This window comes from Bos mutus, chromosome 2 (genome assembly GCF_027580195.1).
Source record: "Bos mutus isolate GX-2022 chromosome 2, NWIPB_WYAK_1.1, whole genome shotgun sequence".
Classification (NCBI taxonomy): Eukaryota; Metazoa; Chordata; class Mammalia; order Artiodactyla; family Bovidae; genus Bos; species Bos mutus.
In genome coordinates this window covers 36,289,016-36,302,964 of record NC_091618.1, presented here as the reverse complement: position 1 = coordinate 36,302,964, position 13,949 = coordinate 36,289,016, and the positions used below count along the sequence as shown (strand labels likewise).

Here is a 13,949-nt window from a genome sequence, read left to right as displayed (position 1 = left end):
AGTAGCTTTAATGTTTGTAACCTGGGACCCTTGAGTTAATTCTTTTTCTTGTTACAGCCCACCACACCTTTGCTCTGTAGGAATGCAACTTTATCTAATGCTTTTGGAGGGTGGCTGCTGACCAATCACCTTTAGAGAAAAATAAGTTTTCTGAAGAAAAGGTCTTAAAATGTTAACAGGCCTCCGGGCCAGAAGATGATGCAAATCACCTAAGCTTTTGCATATGATAAGTTTGCAGGAAGAAAGCCTGGCTTGCTGCCTGACTCTACCCCTTCCCCCATTATCCTCTATGCATAACTTAAGGTATAAAAACTACTTTGGAAAATAAAGTACAGGCCTTGTTCACCGAAACTTGGTCTCACCATGTCGTTCTTTCTCTTACCTTCTGGCTGAATTATTCAGCCTCTTTTCTACACTGAATTTCCTCACTGAGCTATCCTTATTTCAGCCTCTTTTCTCCACTGAATTTCCTCACTGAGCTATCCTCATTCTATTACTCTTTATATCCTTAATTAACGTTTAATTAAGCAATTGTTTCCTGATCTTCGCCTACACCGTCTCTCCTTCGAATACCCTGGATCAGCCGGGGCTGGTCCCCGGCATACAAGTAACTTCCCATTAATTTATAAAGATGTAAGGAATAAGAAATAGAGTTCAATCAAGCTGACTGAATATAAATGTGTAAAATCAAATTTTATACAACAGATGAAGATTAGAAAGGAGTAAAAGATCAGAGATACTAAAATATTACAAACTAATGCCCATTTTATAAGCATTGAGACATTTTAAGGTTACTGATAGAGTGTTTCATATTCTGACACATATATACATTTATATACAAATTTTGTATGCACTTGCTTATGGTATAAATATAATTATCAGAAGAAACCTTAAGAAAAAAAACAATAGCTATATTACAAAAGCAACTTGTAAAGATAAGCAGATTATATTCAAAATCATACTGTGGAGTATCACGAATCTCTCCCTTTCCTATCCTTGTAGAAAATATAATCAATGCCTCATCTTCTTCGTATATCAACTTCTGTCCAAGGCCTTAAATATGCTTTCAGTTTCTTCCTTTAGGACGTTGATAAAACCATCAGTACACCTTTGTACTGCCCATTTCATGATAGTCCATCAATTCCTTGATTTATTTATTTCACCTATTCACATTAATTTTGGGGGGCTTGAAAAAATTACTCTCATTCTTGTCCCTTCTCCTTTGATTTTCTGTTCTCTCCTTTGACATTAGTTAAAGAAGAGAGTGTTAGCGTCACTCAAACTCCTACCTTTTTTTCTTTACCTGCTACTTTTCTTAGTCTGTATTTAGATGCTCAATTTCAGAGCAGCTTTGAATCTGGGAAACAGTATCTATTGGAGGAAAGCAATATAAGCAGGAAATCATAATAATTACTTTCTTCTCACTCTTTCCAAAAGTCACTCTGCTGAGTGAAACCTTGGGAAATATCTCCACAAAGCACAGAATAAAAGACCAAGGAAACTACTTTGAAATTCTTAAGAGAAAAGAAGATTTCAATCAGTACCAAGAATTCAACAGCCCTCTGACCCTCCAGGGTGATAGTCCCACAGGAAGGAGTAAAAGGCCTATTCGGTGGCTTACCTTGAAACACCATCAAGAACTCTAAAGAAACCTTAGCAATGTAGCCATTAGGCAACCTTTAACTTCTGTTTTTTTGGAAATTGCAAAAAATTTTTTTTATTTATATCGTCTAATTTGTATCTGTCTATTAAAATTTTGGAGAGATAACAATGTGCTTATTATTTTGACCTTTACAGAGAATATTGAACTTGCTTTCATTAAAATAGAGGCAAGCTCAAGTAATGGATCTTGCTATGTGTTTCATGTGTGAAAGTAAAGGAACTAGCTCAAAACACTGAAATGAAGTACCTGTCTGCAAGCACAAAGGCAGAAATAGCATCTTCTTTTTCATTGTACAAGACCACCTACATATGCTGTTTGCACTACCTACCATATGTAGAGGCATGGGTTTGACTTGGAATGTTTTGGGAAGATACCATTAATCCTTTTTTATGAAAGCTGAAAAAGATGACTTAGTTGTCATGGTTCAGTTTTTTCTGATTGGATCAACATAGACCAAATCCTTACTCTATGACTAGCCATGCAGCCTTGGGCAATGATTTACATATTACTTATCTGTAAGTAAATAATAACATCTATCTCTCCAGGTAATGATGAAATTTAGACATCATATTACTAATATATACTATATAATATAGTATATAATGCAGTTTTTATTTATCTATGCCCTCAGTAAATGTACTTAAGAGAAATGTGGAAATAAATGAGTATACCCATGTGTTTACTTTTAGAAGTATTTGTTGAGAAACTTCTTAGTTTATGCTGGACACTGCTAAGAAATTGGGATATGAAGGACATATGAAATAGCATACATATTGTGTTATTAGTGCTTACAGCCTGGTTATGAAGACAGCACTAGATAAATAATTCTTTATATATATATATATAATCTCTATCTATCTATCTGTCTATATATATATATATATATATATATATATTGAACTTGCACATTGAGTGGAAAAGGAATATCTGATGAGCCACTGAGGTGAACAATGGCCAGAGTATGTAGGAACCATTGGCCATTTAAAGGCTTTTCTGCTTTGGCCAAAGATCTGTAGGAAATTAATGAAAGGATTTAAGTAAAGAAATTATGAGGCCTCCCTGGTGGCACAGACGGTAAAGAATCTGCTTGCAAAGTAGGAGATAAGGGTTTTACCCCTGGGTCAGAAAGATCCCATGGAGAAAGGAATGGATACCTTTCAGTATTCATGCCTGGAGCATTCCATGGACAGAGGAACCTGATGGGCTACATACAGTCCATTGGGTCCAAAGAGTTGGACATGATTGAGCAACTAACACTTTCTATAAAATATCACTTCAAATGCTTTGAAGGAACTGACTTAAAAACATATTTGAACAGTTGGTGGGAGAGAGAAAATAGTTGAACTGTCCAGAGATAGGCATATTTGACCCAAGCAGGGTCAGTCAGGGTTCTTTCCACAACACAGATGCTGGGAGAGAGAAAGTAGGGCGATTTTACCCATACTCATAACCCTGGAGAATGCTCTGGGCAGGGATAAACATTTTTAGTGACTTCTGAATTTTTCTTTTTTAATGGAGGATGATGATTTACAACGTCTGTTAGTTTCTGCTGTACAACAATGTGAATCAGCTAAAAGTATACATACACTTCCTCTTTCTTGAGCCAAGACCCATCCCAACCCTCTAGGTCATCACAGAGCACTGAGCTGAGCTCCCTGTGTTATACAGCAGTTTCCCACTAGCTATCTATTGTACACATGGTTCAGTTCAGTCGTTCAGTCGTGTCCGACTCTTTGTGACCCTATGAACTGCAGCACGCCTATCCAGGCTTCCCTATCCATCACAAACTGCTGGAGTCTACCCAAACCCATGTCCATTGAGTTGGTGATGCCATCCAACCATATCATCCTCTGTCATCCCCTTCTCTTCCTGTCCTCAATCTTTTCCAGCATCAGGGTCTTTTCAAATGAGTCAGCTCTCCACATCAGGTGGCCAAAGTATTGGAGTTGCAGCTTCAAAATCAGTCCTACCAATGAACACCCAGGACAGATCTCTTTTAGGATGGACTGATTGGATCTCCTTGCAGTCCAAGGGACTCTCAAGAGTCTTCTCCAACACCACAGTTCAAAAGCATCGATTCTTCAGCACTCAGCTTTCTTTATAGTCCAACTCTCACATCCATACATGACTACTGGAAAAACCATAGCCTTGACTAGACAGACCTTTGTTGACAAAGTAATGTCTCTGCTTTTGAATACGCTGTCTAGGTTGGTCATAACTTTCCTTCTAAGGAGTAAGCGTCTTTTAATTTCATGACTACAGTCAATGCAACTAATGAAGAAAGAGAGCTGACCTATGAAGAAAGCAGAATCAGGCAAAGTTGAAGAATTGTGTCATGGTAATGTTTAACCCATAGAGCCATCTGTGCCTGAAGGAATATCCCCCTTGCATTTCCCAGTTCTGTGAGCTGATAAAGTCTGCTTTCTTTTCTTTTAATTATGTTTATTTTTGTTATATAAAAAGACTTAAAAGTTTGCACAATTATGGTCATGTTTTATTTTTTACAAATTTACTGAGATAAAGTTTTTAGTCTTCTAATAAGGTGTACAGTGTGATTTGATACACACGTAAGTGTTGATCACAATAAGTTAATATAGTACATCCTTCACATAATTACTATTTTGTTGTTGTGGTGGTAGAAACATAAAATCTCTACTCTCATTGCAACTTTCAAATATAAAACAGAGTTTTGTTAACTATAGTTGCTATGCTGTACCTTAGATCCAGTAGTCATGTATGGATGTGAGAGGTGGACTATAAAGAAAGCTGAGCACCGAAGAACTGATGCTTTTGAACTGTGGTATTGGAGAAGACTCTTCAGAGTCCCTTGGATAGCAAGGAGATCCAACCAGCCCATCCTAAAGGAAATCAGTCCTAAATATTCATTGGAAAGACTGATACTGAAGCTGAAGCTCCAATACTTTGGCCACCTGATGTGAAGAAGTGACTCATTTGAAAAAATCCTGATGCTGGGAAAGATTGAAGGTGGGAGGAGAAGGGAACGACAGAAAATGAAATGGTTGGATGGCATCACCAACTTAATGTACATGAGTTAAGATAAACTCCGGGAGTTAAATCCATGGGGTCACAAAGAGTTGGACACGACTGAGCAACTGAACTGAACCTTAGATCTCCAGAACTTATAACTTAAAGTTTGTATACTTTGACCAGTATCTTACTATTTCCCCTACTCCTCAGATTCTGGCAACTATCATTCTACTCTCTGTTTCTGTGAGTTTAATGGTTTTAGATTCTGCATGAAAGTGCTATCATACAATATTTGTCATTCTCTGTCTAACTTAATCCACTTAATATTGATGTCTTGAAGGTTCTTCTTTTTTATGGCTGAATATGCCATTGTGTGTATATATCAATCTATATACATGCAACATATGCTTTATACAGTCAACTGTTGACAGACACATTGTTTCCATATCTTGGCTATTGTGAAGAGTGCTGCAATGAACATGAGGATGCAGAGAAGTGAAATTGCTAGATATAGTAATTTTATTTTTAATTTTTTTGAGGAATTTCTGTACCACTTTCCATCATGACTGCCTCAATTACATTCACTTCAACAGTGTATTAGAGGTCCCTTTTCTCTACACCCTCACCAGCACTTGTTATCTCTTTGCTTTTTGATAACAATTCTAACAGATAGAAATTGATGTCTCATTGTGGTTTCAACTTGCATTAACATTTCCCTACCCCCAGGTGGCGCTAGTGGTAAAGAACCTGCCAGCCAATGCAGGAGAAGTAAGAGACATGGATTCTATCCCTGAGTCAGGAATATCCCCTAGAGAAGGAAATGACAAGCCACTCCAGTATTCTTGTCTGGAGAATCCCATGGACAGAGGAGCCTGGCAGGTTACAGTCCATAGGGTCAAAAAAAGTCAGACACAACTGAAGTGACTTAGCACACACATTGCTTACTGACGTTGAGTACTGAGCACCTTTTCATGACTTGTTGCTATTTGCATGTCTTCTTTAGAGAAACATCTGTTCACATTCTCTGCACATTTTTACACCAGATTGTTATTCAGTTTTTGAGTTCCTTATATACTTTTATTAAGGCCTTATCAGATACATGACTTGCAAATATTTTCTCCAATTAGATAGGTTGGCTTTACATTTTGTTGATTGCTTTTGTTGTTCTTTTGGCTATGCATAAACTTTTTAGTTTGATGTAGTCCCACTTATTTTTGCTTTGGTTGATTCTGCTTTTAGTGTAATATCCATAAAGTCATTACCAAAACCAATGTCAAGGAACCTACAATCTTCAATGTTTCTTCTAGGAATATTGTGGTTTGGGGCTTATGTTTAAGACCTTAATCCTTTTTGAGTTCATTTTTGTGAGTAGTATAGGATAGGAGTGCAATTTCTTTCTTTTGCATGTGAATATCATTATTTTTCCATCTTAATTTACTGATCAATTATGCTTTTTTTATTGAATATTCTTGTCTTCCTTATTAAACATTAGTTAAACTTACATGTGGTTTTATTTCTGGACTCTTGATTCTGCTCCACTGGTCTATATGTCTGTTTTCATGCCAGTAGCATAGTTATAATTGCTATGGCTTCTAAACAAATGTTTCATTATCTATTTATCAAAAAGTATGTATTTTATATATGTCTATTGTTTTATATTCTAATGATGATAAAAATACTATTATAATTAGAAAAATAAAATTATTTCCATTTTGAAAGGTAATTACTGAATATGGCTTCCCTCTTTATGTTGAGTTTCAGTGCATTCATGCAAATAATTTTAAAATGGAGATGTATCACTTCAAATGTAACTAGATTATGAAAGTTTGGTTAATATTTATCTCTTCATTTTTTATATTCTGGTGTTAAAATGTTTATGCTTAATTATTTACAGAAACCTCAAATACTATTATAAACTTAGTCTAAATCTCCTTCCAACTAGCACTGTTTTGTCCCAAAACCATAAAAATAAAGGAGGCAAAAAACGTTCCAGCTTTTCATACCCTGGAGTTTCTCTCAATCTCTTCAAACCATAAAGTTTACTTAGAAATTTTTGCCTTAAAAGATTAAGACTGCTCAAGTTATACACTATACAGATTAGGTGAAGTTTTTCTTTTATTGTCATTACTGTTTTAAGTCATGTTGAACTAAAAAATAACTTTAAAATCAAGGCTGTTTTTTTTTTTTTTCTTTTAAGCTACCAAGCTGATATATAGATTTAGACGGAGAGTATTTTATGGTGACTGTAGATATGTGCATTTATCTGTGTGCATGCATGTGTATGTGTTCTAGGGTAGTGTACATGTATATGTGCTGTGTGAGTATGCAAGTACATACCTTATGCTGTATGTCTGTGTATACAAGTCTTGTAATGAATATGTATATGTGCTGTATGAGTATACAAATACATACCTTATGCTGTATGTCTGTGTATACAAGTCTTGTAATGAATATGTATATGTGCTTGTGTGTATCTTGTGTGTGGTATACTAAGAAAGAATGTCTAAAAATGCAGTATCTACAATTTAAAATGAAACAATATTTAAGTTTACCCACTTGCAGATACTTAAGGCTCAATATTCAGAAAACTAAAATCATGGCATCTGGTCCCATCACTTCATGGGAAATAGATGGGGAAACAGTGGAAACAGTGTCAGACTTTATTTTTTGGGGCTCCAAAATCACTGCAGATGGTGATTGCAGCCATGAAATTAAAAGACACTTACTCCTTGGAAGGAAAGTTATGACCAAACTAGATAGCATATTGAAAAGCAGAGACATTACTTTGCCAACAAAGGTCCGTCTAGTCAAGGCTATGGTTTTTCCAGTGGTCATTTATGGATGTGAGAGTTGGACTGTGAAGAAAGCTGAGTGCTGAAGAATTGATGCTTTTGAAACTGTGGTATTGGAGAAGAGTCTTGAGAGTCCCTTGGACTCCAAGGAGATCCAACCAGTCCATCCTAAAGGAGATCAGTCCTTGGTGTTCATTGGAAGGACTGACGTTGAAGCTGAAACTCCAATACTTTGGCCACCTCATGCGAAGAGCTGACTCATTGGAAAAGACCCTGACGCTGGGAGGGATTGGGGGCAGGAGGAGAAGGGGACGACAAAGGATGAGATGGCTGGATGGCATCACCGACTCTATGGACATGAGTTTGGGTAAACTCCGGGAGTTGGTGATGGACAGGGAGGCCTGGTGTGCTGCAATTCATGGGGTAGCAAAGAGTCGGACACGACTGAGCGACTAAACTGAACTGAACTTGCAGATAATACTGTGGGTAATAAAATGGTCTCAATCGCATGTGGGCAGTCATTGCAGGCTCAGTGTAAACATCAGCAACACCTCTAAGATCAATTTTATAGGATAATTACATTTCTAAGAATGCTGGATCCACTGTACTATGAGACTGAAGCCTAAATTTTGATAAATGGATTTCATGCAAACATTTTTCACTCTAAGATGTTAAAAATGAAAAACAAAATGCTTAATTTTATTCTACAGCAACACACAGCTGCTTTCTTCAAACTGTTTAATTTCTTCCTCAAACTGTTAAGTCAACTGTAACTCTACAGAACAATAAAATATGTTCATGGTTTTAAAAGTGGCTAAATGTCCAAGAGATATAATGCTGAAAGCTGAAGAACATGTTAAATTTTAGGTTATTATTATTAATCTTCTTTTGGTTATAAATTTTAGAAGTCTTAAAGAAATAAGGAATAATTGCATAAATTTTTCCTATCTTTTTTTCTTTATAGCTAGTTTCTTTCTACATTTTATTTTCCCATTTGTTTTTTATTCAGGTTTACAAAATGTAAAAGAAAGGACTTGAGAAATGACTAAATGAGTCAAAGAAGAATAATGTTTTTCTCTTATTCTTTTATTTTTTTCTTCAGGTTTTATTTTCATGGTTAAATCTTATTTTTGAAAGCTAGTAATACTATTGTTTTATTTTGACTTTTTTTTTAAATTTCAACAGTGTACTAAATTTTTTTTCAAAAGCAAAAATTTCAAACAGTGTACAAAGAATTTCAAAGTGAAAGAAAATAAGAGTATAATTCTGACTTAGAGAAATATTTATGTTAGTGTTGAAAAATATCCTATTTTATTTCCATGGATAATCTACTCTGGGGCATGTACAAAAACACATATAGTAATGTGGGATAAAAACCTTAGGTATTACAGAAAAAAAGAGCAAGCTTTCTGTCAGGAATCAGAAATATATAAAACCAAGGAAACAATCTAGGCTCAATAAAAGGATAAATCTCATTCAATGTGGGTATGCATATTTTGATATATAATAAGATTTTATATTTCTTGATTCTATTAGGAACAGAAGAATATATAAGAACTTAAGTTCACTCAAAATAAGAATTACATGTTGAAATCATGTTGAAGTAGACCTATTTTCTCTGGAAAATGTATTTAAGGATCGAAGAGAACTAAAGTGTGAATTCCTCACAAATTATGTTATATTTTATAAAAATTGCTAACTGGCTTAAACCCTTTCTGGGACAAGATGGGATACAGATATATAATTAATTGACCACATAACCTGGTAAATTTAAGTCATGTTAACTTCTTAAGAGTTTACATTTTTTGAATGTGTCCTGTACTATTTATTAGGATGCTTAATGAACTTAATCATTTTGTATGTATATCCTTGTGATTGTTCTGATGTTGAGATCAAAGAAGCAAGAAGCCTTCCTAACAGAAAAATAAGAAATGAAACTTTTAAAACGGACTGATCTATCATGACCACAATAAAACATGCATTTGTTAACACATCATTTGAATTCTAAGTATTTTTATTTTATATTTATCATAAGTAAATCAGTACTATATTCATAGTATGTCACCTATAGGATGTAGAAGAAAGTATTACTAAGAAGAAAAACAGGGAAGAATTAAGTATTAATAATTAGAATATCAAAGTATAAGATGGGAATGGCTTAATTGTTACGGGAGGGAGGAAGAAGGAGGGTTCAGGATAGGGAACATGTGTATACCTGTGGCGGATTCATGTCGATATATAGCAAAACCAATACAATATTGTAAAGTTAAAAAATAAAAAAAAAAAAGCAAAAAAAATGTACTCATGAAAACACTATTTGCTTCTGTGTGAAAAAGAAATCATGGAAGAAATAATATGCAGTAAAATAAATGAAAAAAGAAAACTCCATGACTATAAAAACAAATTTATGAAATGAACTTACTTCTTGAATGGCAAACTTTTAGAAGAGCATTTTTACACATTTCAAAAGAAAATGTCCTTTTTTCCCCCACCATCTCTAAATGACAAATATTTTGCTTTTCTATGTCACCAAATTCATTGAAACAAAGAGTAAACAGAAAATTTAAGAGTGGATTTCCACAAATTGATTGAAATGAGGAAGTACCTGGGACGCCTATTAAATATTTAGATTCCCAGGTTCTACTTACACCTGTTGAATCTAAATCTCTATAGGAGGTTCTTAAGATCAGGCAAGATTTGAGAACACGAAATACATAATGAAAACATGGAATATGTTATTAAAGTCACCCATCTGATTGTTTTATACCAACCTTTTTTAAGTGTTGAGAAAAAAGGACAATCCTGACCTATCAGTTTTAATTGTTTTACACAATGTAGAATATAACAAAAATGTTTAAAGTGTCTAGGTTTTATTGTCTGGGTACTTACTACAGTTTTCAGCTTTCCTGTTGTCCCGAATCACTATCCTTTGGTTGGCTGTGCTGAACAGTGTTGTCCAGTTGATGGTGTGATAATAGCACAGATTGCTGTTGTCAGTGATGTAGATGTTCCCCGCACTGATTTCTTTCAAGGATTGGAATTGTAGAGATGTGATGCCCTGTTGCTTGAGGATAAGCAAGGAAAGGCCACTAAAGAGAGGGAGGGGAAAAAATGAAACAGTAGTAATTGTTTTCTGGCCATGACATGCATTATTCAAGTAAAATACGGTTGTCATATCTTATTCCAAAAAGAATGTTAATAGAGCATAAAAAAGATTAAATAAATAAACCTGTAATCCGAACATTATTTCTTTACAATGCTATTCACTGACACTTTCAAAAGTAATCATTTGACTCCCCTCTCAAAAAAGCCCATCTTTTAGAAATATGAGTATCAGTGATATCTCTATTTCTGTCTACATATGTACCACTGACATATCTACTCACTGCCTTTCACAATCTTAAATTCATCAAGAATGAAATCCTGGATTAAGACTAAATAATTAAATACATGTTGATAGGGTGACTGTTCATCTATCCAAAATAAGATATTAATTCTGCTCTATTAAATAAATTTAGACACACTTTTAGACGGTACATATCACAGGAAATGACTATGGATATTTAGCTTTAATTTATACCTTAGCAACCAAAATATAATTATAATAGTTGAAAAATATATACAGAGAGATGTCAAAAATTAAAAAGAATAAAATTAAACTAAAACTTAAAAAAAATACTCAGAAGGCTTGGATATATGAGAAAGCATTTCTAAAAGTTAAGTAACAACTACACTGTGGAAACAAATTATCATTTCAAGGATGCTGTTTTCATTTCAACATGTCAACTTTGTAATTAAATTCTTTCTTCATTCTCTAAAGAATAACTGTTTCCCAAATCTCAATCAACTTAGGAATAGTATTTTCTATTTTAGAGATCAAATCTGTCCTCCTTTGCTTCCTTATAAATCTAAGTTTGCTTTACTTTTAATACTCAGATTTTTTGCATGTATTATATATATATAAATGCAAGATGAACTATAACACACATTTATACAATGTGTGTGTGTAGCGAATTGGGATGTAATTCTCCCTCTCAATTCTTTCTTCCCATCATGACCACCCCTAATTGTTGATTACAATTATGCTCATGATGAGCATAACAATGCTTTGATTGAGATTTATAATACTTTATTCAATGGATAGTAAAAATTGGTTCCACATAGCACTATCCTTTTTTATTACATTTACATTTTAGAACCTCTTATAGATATATGTATTTAATTTAATGGACTTTCTGTGAACTATAATTACAGAGTATTTGATGACAGTATTGATTTTTGACATCTTTCAGATTTAAGTAGAAAAAGTAAGTCTAAGTCACCTTACATATACACCTACCTATAGAGTACTCTTCCGCCAATGGTTACCAAGTTTGAAAAAACACTGAAGTCGGTCATGTTTGGAGGCCATGACTGTATGTTCAAGAAACCTACAAAACATAGGTGTAACAAAAATTCAGAATGTCATTGTCTTAGTAACAGTGTTTAATACTAATTATTCTGGAGATATGATGAAAATGGAAGGCAAGAAAAGGACAAAAAATATTCCCATTTTTGAACCATTCTATCTTATGTTTTTTCTTCCAAGATTCAATGTCTTACCCAAAGTTTCTGGACTGCAATCCTCAATAGATAATGAATGTCAAAATAATGAACACGAAGAATGAGTGTTTTTCAGACACACAGAATCATATCACTGTATAGTATAAAGATTTAAATGATTCTTAATTAGATTCATTCTTCTAAAAGCAAAGATATTTAGTTTAACTAGATACATAGACGGAGAAGGCAATGGCACCCCACTCCAGGACCCTTGTCTGGAAAATCCCATGGACAGAGGAACCTGGTGGGCTGCAGTCCATGGGGTCGCTAAGAGTCAGACACGACTGAGTGACTTCACTTTCACTTTTCACTTTCATGCATAGGAAAAGGAAATGGCAACCCACTCCAGTGTTCTTGCCTGGAGAATCCCAGGGATGGGGCAGCCTGGTGGGCTGCCGTCCATGGGGTCACACAGAGTCGGACACGACTGAAGTGACTTAGCAGCAGATATATAGAAAGATATTGCTTCAATTTTCCTAAAATCTTTTGCCATCTTCTCTGTACATTTACAACATCAGCTGTCTGTCTTGAATCCTGACATTTATGTTTATACCTAACCTTCCTCAATTGATTTTACATTCTTTGATAGCAAGCTCATTCCTAATCATGTCTATAGTCCCCATATCATCCACTCTGACAGTGCTGAAAAATCAGGTCCTCAATAAACATGTGCTAAATGAATCCTACATGTTACTCATTTCCAACAGTAGTTGTGAAAACTAAATAGGAAAAAAAAAACCAAACATGGGTTCAAAGACCCACTGACATTTTCAAAAACAGTAACATCAAAATTTCAAGGGTATTTTATTTTTCTAGTTATACAGTTTTCAAAATGTGCACAAATGCTAAGGAATTAAGACACTCATCATTTTAAATAATATTTTTTTAAAAAACTAGAATTTGCTTTGAAAATTCCAATACTATGTAATATTTTCAACAAAACACTAAAATTCCCATAGTTCATATCACAACAAACTCATACAAATATTACCTGTTATCTCTCGGACTGTCCGAAAGACATTCAGTTTCTCTGGGTCTATGGCTTCAATTGCATTGTAAGGGTCCCTAGAAAATCAAGAAAATAATGAAGTCAAATTTAAAATTAGATAAAGGAGTGAAAAATATGACACCAATTATTCCATTAAAATTGAACTTTAATTAGCAATAAGAAGGTTGTTGTTTAGTACCTAAGCTGTGTCCAACTCTTTTGTGACACCAGGGACTTAGCCCACCATGCTCTTCTGTCCATGGGATTTCCCAGACAAGAATACTGGAGTGGGTTGCCATTTCTTTCTCCAGGGAAACTTCTTGACCCAGGGATTGAACCCCCTTTTCCTGCATTGGCAGGTGGATTCTATTCCACTGAGCGACCAGCAAAGTCCAATAGGAAGTTTAGCAATGTTTTATCCAGACTTTTCTATGCAAGATGTGGAAGGGGATCAAAATGCACTTTGAGGACATTTTTATGACACAATATAAATCTTTGATTGAAGGCTATTCTAGATCCAGTGGAATGGTTAAATTTGACTCTCCTGAAGAAATCTCCACATATAGCAATTTCATTTATTAACTGTTTTATTTTGCCTTTAAAAGTCTATTCTCAACTGGGAAAATATACTCTGCAAATAAATTATGTTATGGTGAGAATAACTAACTTTTGGGCTTCTCAAAGCATACTAAACTGCTAACAGAACTTGTAATTTCATAAGAAGGATAAAAACAAATACAGAATGTAAACATGTTTTTCTGTATCTTCACATTGATTATGAGTGCAATCTTGCTCCTATCTGATTTATTTATGTTTACGTTCATAAGACAGGAGCTATTAGCTTTCATCTATATGAATTATACTAACATTTGAAAATAAAATTTATCATAAATTTAATAATACTCAAAAGGTGTTG

General features: G+C 34.4%; 1 protein-coding gene across 4 annotated transcripts in view; it reads right to left on the bottom strand.

The window, feature by feature from the left end:
* ERBB4 (erb-b2 receptor tyrosine kinase 4) overlaps positions 1 to 13,949 on the bottom strand; it is a 1,231,440-nt gene that overhangs the window by 313,353 nt on the left and 904,138 nt on the right. For all 4 annotated transcript variants that reach the window (XM_070387158.1, XM_070387172.1, XM_070387165.1 and 1 more), the window contains exons 10-12: positions 13,037 to 13,110; positions 11,783 to 11,873; positions 10,333 to 10,532 (exon numbers count right to left, since the gene is read on the bottom strand). In XM_070387158.1, coding sequence (XP_070243259.1) covers positions 10,333 to 10,532; positions 11,783 to 11,873; positions 13,037 to 13,110 — 365 coding nt within the window. The remainder of the gene's footprint in view (positions 1 to 10,332; positions 10,533 to 11,782; positions 11,874 to 13,036; positions 13,111 to 13,949) is intronic.